The 21,523-nt window shown below is 36.1% G+C and overlaps 1 protein-coding gene across 1 annotated transcript; it reads right to left on the bottom strand.

Annotated features, from left to right (window-relative positions):
* Positions 1-7,221: 7,221 nt before the first annotated feature.
* mss51 (MSS51 mitochondrial translational activator) lies at positions 7,222-20,396 on the bottom strand. The gene is made up of 6 exons (XM_003201358.7): positions 20,341-20,396; positions 17,410-17,553; positions 17,193-17,317; positions 14,926-15,489; positions 13,690-13,780; positions 7,222-12,370 (listed from the first exon to the last, which is right to left on the bottom strand). The coding sequence occupies exons 1-6, from the start codon at positions 20,355-20,357 to the stop codon at positions 12,172-12,174; spliced, it is 1,140 nt and encodes a 379-aa protein (XP_003201406.1). The 5' UTR covers positions 20,358-20,396; the 3' UTR covers positions 7,222-12,171.
* Positions 20,397-21,523: the final 1,127 nt, after the last annotated feature.

The following is a 21,523-nucleotide window of genomic DNA, read 5'->3' as shown; positions in this document are numbered from 1 at the left end:
GATTACTCATGTTCAATTGAAGATTATATATTTATGATATGTATAACACACTGACAGGCGGCGTGATGGTGCAGTGGGTAGCGTTGTCGCCTTTGCAAGAAGGATGCTGGTTCGAGCCTCAGCTGGGTCAGTTGGCATTTCTGTGTGGAGTTTGCATGTTCTCCTTGTGTTGGTGTGGGTTTCCTCCGTGTGCTCCGGTTTCCCCCACAGTCCAAACACATGCACTATAGAGGAATTGGGTAAGCTAAATTATCCGTAGTGTATGTGTGTGAATTAATGATGTGTGTGAATTAATAATGTTTGTGACCCCTGATTAACAAAGGGACTAAGCCGAAAAGAAAACGAATGAATGAATGAATGAATGATATATTTAACACACTGAAACCATTGCTCAAGTTCGAGTATGGCTGCAAACATCTACAGATGCTTTTCAGTGCACATTTGAGGCTAAAATAGACATCACTGTGTAAACAAATCTCTTTAAATGAGCAGTATTTGTGATTCATGTTTTTATTTTTCCCATTAATTTCCGCTTTTGAATTGCATTATGGGATCTTGATCTTTCATTCAACAACTTTTAACCTTGAAAATTTTGAAAAAGTGACTTTTATGAACATTTTCAGCAGTGTAAAGTGCTATATGGTCTGGGTTGGTGTTGTATAGTACGCTGCAAACTCCTTGTAATAAACTGCCATCACATTTTCTGTGATTTGACAGAATTTTTTCTCTAGATATTATTTCATGAACATTATATTATTACTAAAATGTAAATAAAAGTAGGGCGAGGCAGTGGCGCAGTAGGTAGTGCTGTCGACTCACAGCAAGAAGGTTACTGGTTCGAGCCTTGGCTAGGTCATTTGCGTTCCCTGTGTTCGCGTGGGTTTCCTCGGGTGCTGCGGTTTTCCCCACAGTCCAAAGACATGTGGTACAGGTGAATTTGGTAGGCTAAATTGTCCGTAGTGTATGAGTATGAGTGTGTGTGTGGATGTTTCCCAGGGATGGGTTGTGACTAGAAGGTCATCCGCTGCGTAAAAACATGCTGGATAAGTTGGCGGTTCATTCTGCTGTGGCGACCCCGGATTAATAAAGGGACTAAGCCAAGAAGAAAATGAATGATGGTCAATAAAAGTCACTTTATTGAACTGTGGAGTTTAGTTTTCAACATTAAAAGTCGACAGAGCGGACATCAACATCCCATAATGCAATTCACAACCGTAAATCAACAGAAAACACTTGTGAATCACAAAATATGAAAATTGTTAACTAACATGTTTCACCCTGTAGGACTATAGCTGCTAGTTTAAAATGTTAGTCAAATGATAACGACAGCTGGAGAGGACAATGAAATCGAAGGGGGGTGATAGTCAAATATTTCACAACAGTTGCTTATATTTGACTGTCACTTTGTTATTTGCTTGGCAGTATCAAACTGTAGTGTTGAAATTCATTATTAAGTTGACATTAAATTAAAATTCAATATAAAGTTCAAATTCACAACCTGGACTGTTTTCCTCCATTGCTCCTTCGTGAGCTCATTCTCCACAATGCTGTACAGTTTCACCTGAAGAACATCTTTGACTAGAGACTGATAGTGTCTTCATTATTTAAATGATTATCTAACAGCAAGGGATGGTTCTTGCTAAGCTCTGATCAGAGTTGTTTCTGCTTCAGAAGACTCAATTTATGCTTATATTTATATACTGCATAATAAAACTCATTTAGGATTTCTGTTCATAATAAAATCTGATTTTCTTCAAGACATATTTATATAGATATTTAGAAGAAAAACAAATCATGGGTGGCATGGGAGCTCAGTGGTTAGCACTGTCGCCTCACAGCAAGAAGGTCACTGGTTCGAGTCCCGGCTGGGCCAGTTGGCATTTCTGTGTGGAGTTTGCATGTTCTCCCCGTGTTGGTGTGGGTTTCCTCCGGATGCTCTGGTGTTCTGTCGATTTGTCCTACCTTGTCATATTGTCCAACCTCCCATTTAAAAAGTAGGTAGCACATTTTGATGAAGCAGTATGCAGCCCATCAGATTTTGCTACCAGTGAAAATTTTAATGTGGAGATTGTAGTTTGATTTCAAGCTGTAATATCGCCCTAACCTGCCTAATGCCTAAGCCCAACCTCAGAACCATTCAAATACAGTGTTGGTAGCATAATCTGATAAAAAGTCAGGACACCGGTTTCCCCCACAGTCCAAACACATATGCTATAGGGGAATTGGATGAACTAAATTGCTCTTAGTGTATGAATGAGAGTGTTTGGGTGTTTCCCAGTACTGGGTTGCAGCTGGAAGGGCATTCGCTGCGTAAAAAGCGGGCCCTCTGACAACCTTTCACGAAATTGTGGGTGGAGTGCTGTGGACGTAAGTAAAGAGGGCGGGGCTTGTTTTGGTCGTGGATGTAAGTAAGAAGGGCGGCGGGATTATGGACAAAAGTGAAGACCAGTGGGGGACGTCGCAGATTTAAATGAGGACCCCAGAGGGGGGGGGGGGGGGGGTATGTTTGTTGTAAATAAGGGTGTATTTATTCTTTTGCACAATGCTGTGAATACAGTTTTTCCTCAGTCACTTTAGTGCATTTCTCACAACACTATTTACATTTGCAGAACAGTTAATGCATTTCTTAAAACAATTAGTCAAAATTAGCTAAACTTGTAAATGCTGAATAGTCATTCCATATAAACGAATAGTTCTCATTTCATTACTTGAGTCATTACATACAAAAATTATGAACTAGTTATTCAAATCTGTCGAGCAAACTTTTAAAAACAAATTTAAATCTTTATTTTCCTGAAAATGTCTTTAAAATTGAGAAATTTGATGAATGATTTACAGACCTGTGTATGTTGCAGGTTCAGTTCCAGTATGTACTGCAATATTGTTTACAGTTGTGCACAGCTCTACCCAAAGGGAGTGTATGTTTGTTGTTAATAAGGGTGTGTTTATTCTTTTGCACAATGCTGTGAATAAATTAGAATTGCAAAGAGCAAATGCAGTAAAAATGTGAAACATTCTGTGTCTTGTACTCAGATGCCTCACTAAATGCAGTGATGTCCAACTTTACTGTAGTTTTCAAATGGCTGTGCAAGCAGAATATAGTGCTGTCTTGAGCATTTTCAGGAAGAGTCACCAAAATCTGACTTTTTTGCATTGAAAAAAATATCCAGAGTAACCTGTCATGATGAAAACAGGACATAGCCATTTGACTATCTTGTTCATAAACAATGGCGGCAGGACTTTTTATCTTGATGATACTGACACTTTCATTGACATCAATACTTGCTTTTGAGGAATGGGCTCTCCATTTTCAGCAAGTGACGTGCTTTTGCAGGTTATCATCTAGGTTTTGCAGTTTGTACTAATTGTTTTGAGAAATGCATTAACTGTTGTGCAAATGTAAATAGTGTTGTGAGAAATGCACCAAAGCCACTGAGAAAAACTGTATTGTTAACTTAATTTCGGCAACATTTTTACAGAGCACTCATTTATCATTATGAAGCTGCTTGGAAATGATAAATGAATGCACTGCTGTCGCATTATGCCATTATATAAAGTGTTCACTTTGACTGATAATGATGAGGTGGAGCGTTGGGAATGATGAGACGGTTGCGGTGTCTTTTGCATACACACTTTTATCTTCCTTTAACAGCATCTGTTTTTCATAACGCTTCTGGAAGAGCCACTACACACCGCTCCATCATTTCCTTGACTTCACCTCAAGATGGAGAAGCCGAAATTCTCTCTGTCCACCCTGACCAGCTCGCGTAGCTTCCTGCACATGGCGCAGATCGTGATGTGTGGGGTCACGTTTGTGGTGGGCTACATTTGGGGTCACCCCATGCACACCTACTGGATCTACAGCATGGTAATCTGGGGTTTGTGTCCGATCCTCACGCTGCTGATCACAATAATAGAGATGTTCCTCATACACAAGCTGATCTTGGTGTTTTGCATGGACTGGGATGACTTCACGACCGGCATGGCCATGATGGCGGCGCTCTGCAACTTTTCCTGCACGGTCACGATGGCCAATTTCTACATATGCCGGAAGTGCATTTGGGGTTGGGTGGTCTCTATTCTGTCAGCAGTGTGTTGCGTGCTTTACTCAGTGGAGACTTTTAAGGACAAATGTGATTCGTCAAGATCTGCGACGTACGTGGCCGCACTTCCAGGCTTCTTGAAGATACTTGAAGCCTTCGTTGCTTGTGTTATCCTCATTTCATTGATCGGTTACACCGGTAAACCTGCTTTAATCTGGTGTATTGTAGCCTATGTGGTTCCCTTGCCTTTGACTCTACTGGTTATAATCACCAACATCTTGACCAAGATCAAAAACTGCCTGCCGTTCAGCATTGACCGTTTAACCATGCTCTTCTTGATCATTTCAGTTCTGCTTTACATTTCGGCAGCAATCCTGTGGCCGATCTACAGCTTCAGAGGAAACCCGCGGCCTAAAGACTGTCCTGGGAACAGCTGCGTATGGAGCATCCAGTTTGTGGTCACGTTCATGACTTATGTTAACTTGGGTTTGTACGTCATTGACTTGGTGTTTACCTGCCTCGGTATCTGTGGATTCAAACGCTCTTAACTCTTAATCACTCAGTAAATGCACACTAAAGATTTCTAAAGGGGGTTTTGTAGGGTTGGTGTTAAAGAATCAGTTTATTTATTCATTTCTAAGTGGAGATTTTCTTTTATAAAGGGTTGAACTATATGTTTTTGAAGCCATCACATGTTTATGTAGTTAATTTGATTATGTTTTCATGTTCATTCCATAGTCAGTTAGTGAAAGTAGTTTTTATATTTGATTTTTGCTGTCTTAAAATGCTTGATTGTTCAAAATAAAGATTTATTTAACATTTGTGTTGTTGTTATTTTGGGCGTTAGGTGTATTAGGTGTGTCCTGGAGTATCAAAATGTGCAGTATTATGTACATAAGTTATGTATATTAAGTATACACTATTTTATAATGTAAAAACGTATTATTCTAGAAAGAAAAAGTGAGTAAACCCACTGGTGTTAAAGCGATTTGACTTTTATTTTAAAAACTCAGTGAATCCTATGGTTTTAAAGCAGTTGACTTTCATTTTAAAAACTGAGTAAACCCACACTGTAAAACCCAAAAGGTTTAGGTAACTCAAACCATTTGAGGAAACCGATTGCAACAAACCATTTAAGTTCAAAAACTTAGCTACTCTCATTTCATCTGATAAAGTTGACTATTAGGTTTTACAGTGCATTGGCTTTAAAGTGATTAATTGATGTTAATTTAAAAAATAGAGTGAACTAATTGGTTTAAAAGTGATCAGTGGACTTTTGTTTTAAAAACTGAGTAAACCTGTTGGTATAAAGCGATTAGTTTAATTTTATTTTTGAAAAGTGAGTAAACCCATTGGTTTTAAAGCGATTAGTTGACTTTTATTTTAAACACTGAGTAAACCCACACTGTAAAACCCAAAAAGTTAAGGTAACTTAAACCATTTGAGGAAAAAGATTGCAACAAACAATTTAAGTTCAAAAACGAATCCTAATGAGAACTGTGAACTTAATTCATTTGAGTAAATGAAGCAATTTGAGCACAGTAAAATTCATTAATGAAGACAACACAAACCAACTGAGTACTGTAAAACCCAATAAGTTAGGGCAACTCAAACCGTTTGAGGAAATGTATTGCTGTAAACCATTTGAGTTAAAAACTAATCTATATGAGTATTGTGAACTTACTCCATTTAAGCTGAAGTAATGAGGTATTTAATTAACTCATTACCTTTAACACTGAGTTCAAAACTCTTTCCAAATTAGTAGAATTAACTTTCAGTCAATTTTGAGTTAGCTACACTCATTTCATCTGATAAAGTTGACTATTAGGTTTTACAGTGCATTGGCTTTAAAGTGATTAATTGATGTTAATTTAAAAAATAGAGTAAACTAATTGGTTTAAAAGTGATCAGTGGACTTTTGTTTTAAAAACTGAGTAAACCTGTTGGTATAAAGCGATTAGTTTAATTTTATTTTTGAAAAGTGAGTATACCCAATGGTTTTAAAGCGATTAGTTGACTTTTATTTTAAAAACCGAGTAAACCTATTAGTTTAAAGTGATCAGTGGACTTCTATTTTTTTTTAAATGTGAGTAAACCCATTGGTTTTAAAGTGATCAATGGACTTTTATTTTAGAAAAGTGAGTAAACCCATTGGTTTTAAAGCAATTAGTGGACTTTTATTTTTGAAAAGTGAGTAAACCCATTGGTTTTAAAGTGATCAATGGACTTTTATTTTAGAAAAGTGAGTAAACCCATTGGTTTTAAAGTGATTAGTGGACTTTTATTTTAGAAAAGTGAGTAAACCCATTGGTTTTAAAGTGATCATTGGACTTTTATTTTAGAAAAGTGAGTAAACCCATTGGTTTTAAAGCAATTAGTGGACTTTTATTTTTGAAAAGTGAGTAAACCCATTGGTTTTAAAGTGATCAATGGACTTTTATTTTAGAAAAGTGAGTAAACCCATTGGTTTTAAAGTGATTAGTGGACTTTTATTTTTGAAAAGTGAGTAAACCCATTGGTTTTAAAGTGATTAGTGGACTTATATTTTAGAAAAGTGAGTAAACCCATTGGTTTTAAAGTGATCAATGGACTTTTATTTTAGAAAAGTGAGTAAACCCATTGGTTTTAAAGTAATCAATGGACTTTTATTTTAGAAAAGTGAGTAAACCCATTGGTTTTAAAGTGATCAGTGGACTTTTGAGAGTAAACCTATTGGTTTTAAAGTGATTCATTTCATTACTTTAAGGGTTTTCTCACTTTTGTAAAGTGTACTTTATTATGATTAAACAAAAACAACAACAGGTAAAAAAAAAAGTACAAATGTGTACCTCAAAGTACCTTAAAGGTACACAAGTGTACCCTAAATGTACTATAGTACGTTTAAAGGGTCAAACCTGTCACTGAGGTGTTTCCTTTTCAAAAGGTTGCCATTTTGTACCTTTTGGTTACAATTTTGCAACTTAACAGTACTACAGGTATGAGGTACACATTTGTACATTTTTGATGATAACATGTACCTTTTGAAAAGATACCCCCCCCCAGAGATTTTGACCCCTTTATTAAGGAACACCACATCTCCGGTGCCCCATAGAAACCATGATCTAAAACTGAAAATCAAACTGAATAATGAGAAGCGCACACACACACACACACACACACACACTCACACAGCAATATATCTTGTGTGCAAATATTTTATTGGCAGATTAAATGTAAATCAAGCCATTTTAATGATCTGACCACCTGTGCACAGTCACTCACATACACTTCAGGATCATACGAAGCACGATGCCTCCGTTTGGACTGAGTCTGCCTCTTGTGCTCCGCATCTTAGAGATCATCTTCTGCGCAGTGGCCCTGATCGTCCCCATGTTTCGAGGCCCCATGTACAGCCCATACGGGATCTGGTGTGAATTCGTGTGGGCATTCGCACTCATCATGGCCGTGGTGATCCTGGTGGTTGAGAAGTTTTTGCTTGCTAAACTGATCGAGCTGTTTGTGCTGAAACACACATGGGACGATCTCTCCTGTGGACTGACCCTGCTGTGCTCCGTCATGCTGCTGTCCGCGTGTCTCATCTACTGCATCGTTTTTGTTTGCGCCACATGCATTGTTGATATCATCTGCGCCATCTTTGCCATCCTTGCGTTTATTGCGTACACGGTCGATGCTGTGATGCTGAAACTCAAATGTCCTGCTGGCTATCTATCCAACGTTCAAGGCATCCTGCGCTTCAGCCAGGCGTTTGTGGCCTGTCTTATTTTCACCGGAATATACAATTACTTCAGAGGAGTCGAAAACCAATTCCGGCCTCCAGGTCTGATCTGGTGCATCGTGGTGTACGTGGTGTGTTTTCCTCCAACAGTAGTGGTGATGCCGTCTCACCTGCAGAAGTGTGTGGATCTGCTGCGATGCTGTGATCTCAGTAAGCTGGAGCTGGTGTTGGACATTATAGCTGTGGTTCTGTATGTATCTGCAGCCATTATATGGCCCGCCATCGGATATAAACAACATAAAAGAGACTCTAAAAACCAGGATCATCGCCTTCATGACCTCAACATGGTCACAATACTGACTTATGTGAACTTGGGATTGTACATCGCAGACCTTGTTTTGATTTTGATTGTCATTTACAAAAACAGGTAGACGTACAGTGTAAAAAGCGATTAGGTGCTTCAAAAAGTGAGTAAACTCAATGCATTCAAAGCGACAAGCTGAGTCTACTTAAAAAAGTGAGTAAAATTGTTGTAACTTCAAAGCTACAAGTTGATTTTACTTTAAAAACTTATGTAAAACCATTGTAAGTTGAAACTGTTAAGGTTTTTATAATTATGATTGTAGTTTATTATCTAAGGAAAGGTGTTTTCTTACTATTTTTAGATAAAGGCAACTAATCGCTTTGAAAAGCAACAGGTTTTCGAGCTATTTTTTCCCTAATATTTCAGAGACATCATCAGATGTTTGATTGTGTTTAGCTTCAGTATAGAAATTCAATGTATGAAGAATTTGTTCAATATTGTGAATGTATACAAGTGACCAACTGCACATGCATTGGAATTAAATGAAATGGATTGGCATTAGGAAAATAAACTGAATATATTTAAAGGGATAGTTCACCCAGAAATTAATTTAACTTACTGTTTATTATCCATCGAGTGGTTCCAAAGTTTTATGAGTTTCTTTCTTCTGTTGAACACAAAAGAAGATATTTTGAAGAATGTTAGAAACTAGTAACCACCCCACATAGCAAATGCTTTCTGGGCCAGCTCCGGGCCACACAATAACTTTTCTCTCGGCCCAAGTACCACAAAGAGTGCAGTCCTGAGGTGGCCCATAACTGGATTAAAGACACATGGGCCATAACCGGTCCGAATCACACCCAATTTATTACCCTTAACTAGGCCCACATGGAATCTGTGCGCACAGAAATCCGCTGTTTTTTAGCTCATCATTAATTCTGTCTATTTACTTAAGTAAATGTGTGTAAATCTATATTTATTCAGTTGTAAAATTAATTACAGTGATATAATGGACTAATATGTAAATATTCATCTGATTTATCTACAATGCAGTGTGTACAGTAATATTTTCTGTCATTTTGTAGATATATCATATGCGCGACTTTGTTTACCAAATGAAGTCAATCTAATTGGATTTGCATTTTAAACATTAAATAAAAGTTGAAAAAAGGTATTACTTTTTATTTGACATATTAAGGTTTAGTTATGACAGTGTTGCCAGACGTAAGATAATTATCGTATTTGTACGATAATTTCGACCTCTGTACGATGTACGATCAATAATGAGAAAAATCCTATATTGTACGATAATTTCAGAATTTTATGGCATTTAAAAGTAACTTAATTGTAATCTTCGGGCTTTTTTACTTATTGATCTAGCTGCATCTTTTCTGTGCTGTCTGTGAGGAGTAGGTGGAGTTAGGTATAGGCACGTTTTCTATCTCATCTTACGTTGCCTCTTCTCAGTCAATCAACGTGGAGAATGGCTCTCTCTCTCACGAGTTAACGCTCCTGCTGTGCGTGCCCGTGGTTAGGTCAGTAGTTTTCAGTTTGAGGTCGATCTTTTAAGCAATAATGTTAAAACAATTCATGCTGTAAAGGAAGGTGAGAAGGATGGGAGTTTTCCCTTGATGTTCTCGTTTTTCCCCATTCAAATGCGTCTTGTGAACGTGTTTTTTCAAAGTTAGTCTCATCAATACAAAGCATGCACACCAGAGTGTGCACTGCTTTCAAGCCGACCAGCACTATTTTGCAGTCCATTACGGCATCCAATTTGTACGGAAAAATAAATCCCTCAACATCTAGCAACATTCAATGACAGCAACTCAGAGGTGGAGTTTGAACCTTCCCACTAAGGTACCTAGTTTTTTTTTAACGTATTGTGGTAATTTGCTCGTTGTGTCAAAACGCTATGTGTCTAGATAATAGTTGTATACTCTCAGTTTGACTCGTGAACAATAATTTTCCTCCAAATACGATACTCCAAATACGATACTGGTACGATACTTTGACATTTCCAATCTGGCAACACTGAGTTATGATACCCCCAAAATAATTCAGCAGAAATCCGGAGACTTTTACTAAAATTCTCTGCAGTAATAGCAAAAAAGTCCGCAGATTCCATCTGGCCCTACCCTTAACTGGGCCAAAACAGGTTTATTATTGGTACCGATTATCAGCTATAAGTTAACCATATCAACCACCATTTAACCAGAAACCCCCAAAACTGAGCCATAACCCAACCTAATGTTACCTAAACAATGTGAACATTCCCTACACTAATCTGGGCCACACACCTCCTGGCCCAAATGTAGTTTGCCGTCATGCATGCAGTGCCATCATTGCCATGCATGGCCCACATTCGGCTGACATTATGAGCGCCAGTGCCGGCAACACGCCAGCAGTGCCATAGTGAGGCCACATTTGGGCCAAGTCTGTTTGCTATGTGGGACCCAGGTACCAAAGAATTCTGGCCCAGAATTCTGGCCCATGGCCCAGGTTTGGCAGAAGTAGCACCATCTTACTGGTGGCACTCAAGACTTGGGCCAGATATCAAATGTAGTATTTGGCCCAGATGTTAAAATGTATATGTGGGCCACGTAAGTTTGGTCTATCTTGACCCACTTTTAAAATACATTAAAATTAATTTTTAGTAAAGAAAAAATTCTGTTAATCGGGTCACTTCAAGAAAAAGCACAGCCATAAAGCGAAATGCTTCAAGGGTTTATAAAAACATTGCAGTCGCGACACATCAACATATCTGGCCCAGTTCAGGCCTAAGTATGGGTCATTAACTAGGCTGAGACTAGGCCCAGATGTGGTCCATGTTTGCCTCTTGTATGGAAGCCAGACTTGGTCCAGTCATGTACCGTAATTCACTGCGGCATGTTGGCCAAGCAAATGCGGATGGTGTGGGCCACAGCTGGGCCGGAGAAATTTTACTATGGGGGCATTGACTTCCATAGGAGGAAATCAAATATGGAAGATAACGGTTGCCAGTTTAAAATATATATTTTTAAATGTCTTCAACAGAAAAAAGAAACTCAAACAGGATTTTGACAAGTGAACGGTGAGTAACAGAATAGCAGACTTATATATATCATGTAAACAATTACCATCAATAAAGTGACGCTTCCTGGTGACGTGGAATCACAGCACATTATGTTAGCTGACCAATCAGAGCCTCTTGAGGGCGGGCTTTATGAGAAACTAGGAAATATGACAGTTGTTTTCATGTTAGCTGAGTAGCTGCAAAGAATGACCAAGAGGCGACACTCAATAGAACGTTCCATTGCAACAGCAGCGCCCAGCAACAGCCCCGGATTCCGCCATTTTGGAGTGAAAGTGATTGGCCGTCCATTGGATCTCATTACTGTTGCAATGGCAAGCAGCTGCTCTGTTTTTTATTTATTTATTTATAATCATCGGCACTATTAATAGTTTATTTTACAGACTAATAATATGCTGTTGTTCTAATGGAGTTTTGGAGTAGTGGTTGTTTTGGAGTAGTGGTTGTTTCCCAAATTACACTAGAGTGTCGCCTCTTGGTCATTTTAAGCTCTTTGGTAGCTGTTTATAAACAAAGTAAGACTTGTAAAAAAATAAAGTGATTTTTTACAAATAAAGCATGAGCAAACATTGCTTTGTTTCTTATAAACACAACCAAGCCTTAAAATACACTCTTGACCACCCCTTTAAAACGACAAATTGATATATCAGTTTATTTGCTCGGTTTTGCATAGATTTCTAACCTTGGCGATTATAGCAGGAGTGGCCAAACCTGTTCCAGGAGATCTCCCTTTCTGCAGAGTTCAGCTGCACCTTGATCAAACAATGCCTAAATGTTGTGGGGGTGAGACTATTCAGACAGAAACCATTATAATACATTTTGATCAACATGGCATAAGCATTCAATAATGTAGGAAACAGTAGATAATTGTACATAATCGTAGTACCAAAGCATATGCCACTTGTTCAAAGAAATGAGAAACTGCTTTTTCAGTGTGCAGAAGTGGCACAATGATGTGAAGATTGAACAGGTAGTCTTGACAATTCTTGATCTAAGAAATGTGCCAAAGCGACTGAGGAAAACTGTAAAATATGCAGTATTAGTGTTGCTCTTCCTCCTCTTTAATCTCCAGCAGTCCTTGGAAAGAAATGTAGTGAGCGTTTGCATAAATGGGCGATTTGTTGGGGCTTTTCGGTATTTGTTCAGGTTTCAGAGAGCTGAAGGGGTTCGAGCCGGTGTCTTTCACATACATTTCCAACTCCATGAACATATGAAGAGTACTCTGACGCTCCGCTTCACTGAGGATAGATGGAGAGAGAAAGGGATAGATGGATGGGTGGAATAGATAAATAGACGAATGAATGGATGTGATAGATGGATGGATGGATGGATGGATGGGATAGATAGATAGATGGATTGATGGATGGATGGATGGAGGGGTGGATGGATGGGATAGATAGATGGATGGATGGATGGATGGATGGATGGATGGATGGATGGATGGATGGATGGATGGATGGATGGGATAGATAGATGAATGTATGGATGGGATGGATGGATGGATGGATGGATGGGTGGGTGAGTGGATAGATAGATAGATAGATAGATAGATAGATAGATAGATAGATAGATAGATAGATAGATAGATAGATAGATAGATAGATAGATAGATAGATAGATAGATAGATAGATAGATGGATGGATGGATGGATGGATGGATGGATGGATGGATGGATGGATGGATGGATGGATGGATGGATGGATGGGTGGGTGAGTGGATAGATGGATGGATGGGATAGATAGATAGATAGATAGATAGATAGATAGATAGATAGATAGATAGATAGATAGATAGATAGATAGATAGATAGATAGATAGATAGATAGATAGATAGATGGATGGATGGATGGATGGATGGATGGATGGATGGATGGATGGGTGGGTGGGTGGGTGGGTGGGTGGATGGATGGGATAGATAGATAGATAGATAGATAGATAGATAGATAGATAGATAGATAGATAGATAGATAGATAGATAGATAGATAGATAGATAGATAGATAGATAGATAGATAGATAGATAGATCGATCCATGGATGGATGGATAGACAGATGGATGGATGGATGGATGGATGGATTAGATAGACAGACAGACAGAGAGACAGACAGACAGACAGATGGACAGACAGATGGATGAATGGATAGATGGATGGATAGATCGATAAATGTGTCAATGTCAAAGTGTTTCTGCAGACTGTTTTAATCAGGTGTGATTATTAAAAAGATAATTAATTAATTTTAACCATTAGAAGCTGCCTATATTCACAAACTGTCACCAAACAACTGTGTTTAAAAGTGATTTTTGCATATAAGATCTCCAAAACCAAAGCAAATGATAAATGTTTTGAAAACTCTGTAATTCAACTTTATAGTGACTACACAAAACATATAAGTTTCAGCTGTTGCTCCTGGTCAAAAATGATCCCAACTTGACACTGTCTTTTCTTGCAGATGCGCACATTCAGCACAATATCGACGCTGAAACTATATATTGTACACTACAATTCTCAGATATGGTGTATCATTTGTTCTGCATGCTTTTGTGAAACAAACTTACCTGATCATGGTAATTAAAGTCGGGATGTTGTAATCTCGTAACAGCAAGAGCGTCGGAAACCAATCCTGACTCACTTCCTGTCCCTCAAACCCTGAAAATAACATTCAAAATTAATAAGAGTTCAAACATACTGTTTTACGTGTATAAACAGAAGAATCTGTGCTTTTATAAAGTGGATGTAATTTGTCATATGTTGCTGCTGTAACCTAAAGTGAGTTGTTTGTGACGAATACACTCTGAAGTTTACTATGAAGTGTATTAACCCAACTTTGGGTAAAATATAGCTGAGTTAAATGTCATTTGTCAATTGAAAAAACAACCCAGTGGTTAGATTTGACCAAACACAGGGTTAACACTACCCAAAAATTTTCAGATAAATCTTTCAGAGAAGTTACAGTTCACCCAAAATGAAAATATACTCAGTTTACACAACCTCAAGTAGTTCCAAGGGGTATCACTAATTTAGCAGAGATACTAACTTTATTTCTAAATGAATTTTTAAATGCAATTAGAGTAAATACATTTTAAATTTAATTTTACATATTTAGTTTTACAAATTTTAGGTGTAGTTTAATTATTTGCAACTATTTTAAATAATTATTTATTATTGTATTTTATTCATTCATTCATTTTCTTGTCGGCTTAGTCCCTTTATTAATCCAGGGTCGCCACAGCGGAATGAACCGCTAACTTATCCAGCAAGTTTTTACGCAGCGGATGCCCTTCCAGCCGCAACCCATCTCTGGGAAACATCCACACACACATTCACACACACACACTCACACACCACGGACAATTTAGCCTACCCAATTCACCTGTACCGCATGTCTTTGGACTGTGGGGGAAACCGGAGCACCCAGAGGAAACCCACGCGAAGGCAGGGAGAACATGCAAACTCCACACAGAAACGCCAACTAAGCCGAGGTTCGAACCAGCGACACAGCGACCTTCTTGCTGTGAGGCGAGTATTTGTATTTAATTTAATTTATAGTATTTGTATTGTATTTTATTTTACTTTAATAGTTTATTTGATTTCATCTTTTTTACTTTATTAACAATATTAAAATTAAAACTTAAATATATAAACTAAATTTGTTTTACAGATTTTAGATGTACTTGAAATATTAGACATGAAATATGTACTTGAAATATAAAACATATATTTAATTATTTTATTTTGATGATCAAAAATTTTGTTGATGTGCTGGAGGAGGATTTGTGGTGGTCTGTTTGTACCTGGATGAAATCCCACCACCAGATCAGGTTTAGCAGCTTCTCCTTTCTCCACTTTCTCCTCCCAGAACTCATGGTAGAGGCCCTTGTAGGCGCTGATGTAGACTCGTCCTCGGGGCCCGAACGCCCTCAAAGGAGGCCTCATGATGGGCCCCTGGACCACCTCAGGCCCCACCATCACCACCTCCAGCCCCTGGTGCCCCGGGAACATGTGGCTGAGCTCGTCCAGATCTGTGGTTCGGGCTCCCAGGGTCTCGTTTTGAGCGGCTCCCACAACATGTACAGTCAGAGGCCGTGAATATGGATCTAAATTAAACATCCGAATCCCCATTCCGATAGTAAGAGGCCTGGAAAGAAATTCACTGCAAACTCTCCACACAGACTCTCGAAGCTCTGCTTCGTCCGGCCGCGGCCTGCATCCATTGGTCCAGAGGTCTGCCATGTTCTGTCCTGATAGGATGGGCTCCAGACGGGCCGTCAGATCTCCCTGCATCGACAACCAATCATTCCAACCGCTCACTTTGTTTGCAGGACGAGACCACGCCTTCGTAGGGAAAGGAAGGTCTCCTATTGGATGTTAGAAATGAGTCACCTTTATGTACAGCTCACTTGTAGTTTCTCTGGATTCACAATTCAAGTTATGTATTTATGATATAATTCACGTTTCTTTCTGCTAAATACTGTGCAAGTTTTTTTTTTTGGACATTACATGTCACAATGGACATCATGTCAGCCCATGTTTATAGTAATTTCTGAGCATTTCATCCAATTTAAAGCCTGCAGTCCATGAAAGTGGATGATCGTCATCCAATCAAATGGCGGTAGGTCTCGGCATGTTGTAATTTGAAAGAAATCCAAGCAGCATGGCATCACTTCACTCCAGACACCGACAAATGTAAGCCACATTTACAATGTTTATATTCAGTGTTATTAATATGTTTGCCAATACTTCATAGATTGTATGTAAAAAAGAGGGACTGCACCTACTAATTAAAGTTTAAAATCTTTTGTAACACTGCAAGCTTTAAATCAGGATTTTTTCAAATGTGTCTGTTTATTATGATGATCAATGGGATTAAAATCTGTTACTGCAAATAAATCTCCAATAATGCTTTTTGAGTACAAATATAATCATTTAAAATGATGGTGAAAATAAGAGAAAAAAACTATGTTTAAATATGTTTATATTAATTTCTAGTTAAAATATATAGTTAAAATAATGATTCTAGTTAAAACACATGTTTTAACTTCAGGGGGAAATAAAAGATCTATTTTTGATGAAATAAGTCAAGGCACGTTTATTTATTTGTCACATTTCATACACAATAATAATTCAAATTGATTTAGATAAACAAGAACAAAAAAAATCAAGAATAAAAATTAAAAATAACAAATGATTAAAACTGATGTGTTTAAATGTGTTAAAACATGTTTTAAAAGACCTTTAAAACCTTTATTTTCAACGATGACAAGTGAAAACATTTGTTATTCCAACTAATTTTCATTTTATAGAAACAAGAAAAGAAAAACAGCTGTAAATGACAATATCTTAAATCTGAACTATGGAAGAGATTTTATCAGACATTTTTAGAAGAAATATTAACAGCTTTACAGAAAACCAGAGTTAATATCTGTAAAATCTTAGAATCCCTAATACAGATGATACAGTTAATGTGGTCACACTTTACAAAAAGGTTCATTATTTAATGTTATTTAATGCATTTACTAACATGAACAAACAATGAACAATACATTTACCACTGTATTTGTTCATGCTAGTTAACGTTAGTTAATGAAAATACAGTAGTTCATTGTTAGTTTGTTAACTCATGGTGCATTAACTAATGTTAACAAGCCTGAGTTTGGATGTTAATTATGCATTAGTAAATGTTCAATTATGATTAATAATGCTGTACATGTGCTGTTCATGATTAGTTCAAGTTAGTAAATGCATTAACTAATTAACCTTATTGTAAAGTGTTACCGTTTATGTTTTACAACCAAGATTTTTAATATAGTGTTTACTGCATGTATGTGTATAAATAAACAACTTTAATAAACAAGTGTTGGGAGCAGAGATAGGGGAATGTTTGACAAAGGACCTCGAGCTGGGAATCGAACTCAGGTCACCAAGAGCTATGTGTACTAATGTGTACTTATGTGTATTTGTACTTGGCATTAACCACTAGGCTATTGGCGCCGACCCTTTAATGTTTTTACTATTAAGAAAACGTTTTTATTTTTAAAGCTTAATAAACAGTTAAGCTCACCTTTATAAATGAGCCACTCGACGCATCTGTCCACCGCCGCCATGCGCAGTTTATTGCAGTAGTGTTTATGCTGAGGCCAGTTTTTCTTCTGACACTCTTTACTGCAGTAATACACATTCAGACAGCTGCGCCAGACACAGAGACAGGTGTTTTACTGTAGATCAACTGAGACAGAACATTTAGTTTGATCATAATATCATCATAGTCGTCCTCATACCGAGTGCATCTCTTCAGTGAGCCTTTTACTTGTGACGGGAGTCTCTCACACTGCGCGCATATTTTAAAGGATTCCTCCATTTTCTCAAACATCTCCTTCGTCGAGCGGAAACCTACAGGCTTGTTGGCCTTATTGTCTGAAACACTGAAAAACAGGAGAGAGAAATGTAAACGTTAGTTCGTTCAAAAAACATTCATTCATTATCTTTTTAGCTTAGTCCCTTTATTAATCCGGGGTCGTCACAGTGGAATGAACCGCCAACTTATCCAGCATATGTTTTACACAGTGGATGCCCTTTCAGCCCTTTACCAAGTACTGGGAAACACCCATACACACTCATTCACACACACTGCAGACAATGTAGTTTATCAATTCCCCTATAGCCCATGTGTTTGGACTGCGGGGGAAACCGGAGCACCCGGAGGAAATCAACGCCAACACAGGGAGAACATGCAAACTCCACACAGAAATGCCAACTGACCCAACTGAGGCTCGAACCAGCAACCTTCTTGCTGTGAGGCGACAGCGCTACCCACTGTGCCTCCGCTGCCCCCATATTTCATATTATCAACTAATATTTTATTTTCTAAGCATGTTTAGTCGTCTTTATTTAATTAATTTAAACTTTATTTAAGGTAAGCCTAAGCAACTGTAATTTAATTACTTAATATTTAAAAGTAAATGAATTGCTATTTTACTTTTTATTTAATTTAAAGTAACTAATGACTTTGTAACTAATTACAGCAACACTATCTGTTGCATATCATTGCTCAATTGCAAAAAAAGGCAAAATATAAGGAAAATAATTGCAAAATATCTGTGGTTTTAGAACTGCAAAATTTCTTTATCTGCTCATTCAATACTTCTTTTTGCTAAATAAAAATAAATAAACAAATGCTGCGTTAAACTGATCAAAGGAATAGTAGCCACTAGCCAGTAAAGTCATTTCAATTTGAGATGAATGACTATAGTAAAATTCATCAAATCATTCTAAAATATAAAATGCATCATAGTTTGCAAATCAACATAAAGCAGCACAGATGATTTAAAATTGATCTTGTTATTATAATTATTATTATTATTATAAATATTACTATTCAATGTTATTTATTTTTATACAATAATAATAATAATTATTATTATTATTATTATTAGTATTATTATTGTTGTTGTTGTTATTATTATTATTATTATTATTATTATTATTCGATGTTACTTCTATTTATTTATATAATAATAATAATAATTATTATTATTATTATTATTATTATTTCATTTATTTTCTTGTCGGGTTAGTCCCTTTATTAATCCGGGGTCGCCACAGCGGAATGAACTGTCAACTTATCCAGTACGTTTTTACGCAGCGGATACCCTTCCAGCTGCAACCCATCTCTGGGAAATATCCAGTATGTGTGTGTGTGTGTGTGTGTGAGAGTGTGTGTGTGTGTGTGGATATTTGCCAGAGATGGGTTGTGGCTGCTTTGTAAAAACGTTCTGGATAAATTGGCGGTTCATTCCGCTGTTGCGACCCCGGATTAATAAAGGGACTAAGCTGACAAGAAAATGAGTAAATATCCTTCTTTAAATTAATAACAAAAGTGATTTTTTTCCATTGTATAGATCTCAATAGTTGCATCTATCCAATTATTTAAGGTTGGTCACTCTTGCTGTAGCCATTTGCGTGTGATTGCTTTTTTACTGGCAGCCATGAGAGCATATATCAGGTATATATTGTCTGCCGTTACAGTATCTGTATTTACACAGCCAAAATATAACAACTTACTTTCTATATTATTATTATTAAATATTAATATTAGAATGAATGATTATGGATCTTTGAAGGAAAAACTATGGAATAAACAGTATATCCAACCTTAAGATTTAAAAATATATATTATAACTGCAACACATGATAAATAAACAACTGCATAATTTAGAGATGAACATTGAATTCAGTGGTTCTTCAGCATAATTAATCTGTACATCAGCTGATTGGCTGTGATGTGTTCCTCCGGTTAACAAATTTTTTTTAATGAATGATGAAAATTACTGAAGAATGCAGCACAGGAAAACAGGAATTCATAAGGAATTAATGTGACAAACAGTAGACTGTCCTGTATTTGATTATTTGAGAGTATTCTAGAGGCCTACGTGAATGAACAGAAGCACAGGCAGCTGCTGGGTTATTTATAGCCGCTCTCAAAATACAGCAGACAGCAGTGACAGCTGAGACGGAACCGGTTAACATACAGACAGCCATATTATGTCATTAAATGCAAGCAAAAAATATGTAAATCAATAAATAAATAGGACTAAGAAATTAATAAAAAAATGTAAACTCAATATGTTGTTCACTAATTAAATAAATAACAATACCCACATTAAAAAAATATCTCTAGTAGGCTACTTTATAGTAAATACTACAGTGTCTTGAACCCTACAATAATAAAATTTATTAAACTATATATATATATATATATATTCTAATATTTACAAAACTGTAGTATTAACTAGTAAACCGATAAACTGTAATAGTAGCATATACATTAATTTTTACTACAGTAAACTGTGGTGTATACCCTATATAGATATTTTAAAAAAGGTTTACACAGTAGCCTGGGTTGTTTGTTGTTTATACAATATTACTATAATTGTATTATCATAGCAACTATGAATTAAGATAAACTCAAGCAGCATATTTTACTATAACATGGTTCAAAACACTGTTGTACTATGAAGTATTTTTCATGTGGGTAATAATAATAACAGTATAACAACGTTTAAAAACGTTAGCATGTTTACTTAGCTTTGTTTGTGTTAGCGTAAGTAACGTAAACTTAATGGGTCACGTGATCGCGTCTGACAGCATTTGGTACACATTTTGACTGCAGTATGATAAGTAATAATATGAGTTGGAAACGTGAAGCTTACCTGTTGGAGTCGTTCATTGTTTACAGTTGGAGTTTGACCGATGAAGTGAAGCCTCTGCCGGGGGTCGGGGGTCTGAGGGCTTTTATAGCCACGCGGCCCTGCGGGAGATTTCTGGAGGCTTCTGCGAGATGTTCCTCAGGGTCTCAACATTTCTACATGGTGCTTTACCCCCCAATAATAATGATGATGATGATGATGATGATGATGATGATGATGATGATGATGATAATAATAATAATAATAATAATATTAAAAATATATATTTTTATTTACTATAAAATTATGAGCCATATTGTCAATTTGTTTTACCCCAATAATAATAATAATAATAATAATAATAATAATAATAATAATAATAATAATAATAATAATAATAATAACAATAATATTTTTTTATTTGTTATTAAATTATGACCCGTATTGTCAATTTTTATTACCCCATAAAAATAATAATAATTTTTGATCTATTATTAAATCATGAGCTATATTGTCATTTTGTATTACCTAAATAATAATAATTATAATAATAATATGTTAATATTTATTAATAAATTATGAGCCATATTGTCAATTTTTATTACCCCAACAATAACAATAATACTTTTTGATTTATTAATAAATTATGAGCTATATTGTCAATTTTTATTACCTCAATAATAATTATATATATATATATATATATATATATATATATATATATATATATATATATATATATATATATATTTTTTTTTTTTTTTTTTTTTTTTAAACAAATTATTTTATTATTGTTATTATAAAATTATTAGCCATCTTGTCATTTTTTCTAATTTACCCCAAATAATAATAATAATAGTATATATTTTTAATTTTGTTAAACAAATTATGTTATTATTGGTATTATACAATTATTAGCCATCTTGTCCCTTTTTCATTATTTTTCAAACATTATCATACCAAATGATCTTGAACAAAGAAAAGACATAGCATTTTCACATCATATTTCCTATTGTATTTTTCTTATGAAAAAAATATATGATTTCTTTTCAGTTTGGCTGGAATTAAAGCAGCTTTACACAAAACATAATTACTATAATTTAAGGTCATAATTATTATCCCCTTAAGATTTTTTTTTCAAATGGCTGCAGAACAAACAACTGTTGTCCAATAACTTACCTAACTGATCTAACTTGTCTAGTTAGCA

The sequence above is a fragment of the Danio rerio genome, chromosome 24, assembly GCF_049306965.1.
Source record: "Danio rerio strain Tuebingen ecotype United States chromosome 24, GRCz12tu, whole genome shotgun sequence".
NCBI lineage: Eukaryota > Metazoa > Chordata > Actinopteri > Cypriniformes > Danionidae > Danio > Danio rerio.
The sequence above is the reverse complement of the archived record's forward strand: the minus strand, read 5'-3'. Positions and strand labels throughout refer to the sequence as shown.

What these genes read in the sequence shown, in the direction of transcription:
- mss51 (XM_003201358.7), bottom strand. An exon ending in TCACTGAAGAGATGCACTCG is followed by an intron (nt 17,318 to 17,409) that starts GTATGAGGACGA and finishes TGTCTGGCGCAG; the next exon opens with CTGTCTGAATGTGTATTACT. An exon ending in CGAGTGGCTCATTTATAAAG is followed by an intron (nt 15,490 to 17,192) that starts GTGAGCTTAACT and finishes AACATCCAATAG; the next exon opens with GAGACCTTCCTTTCCCTACG.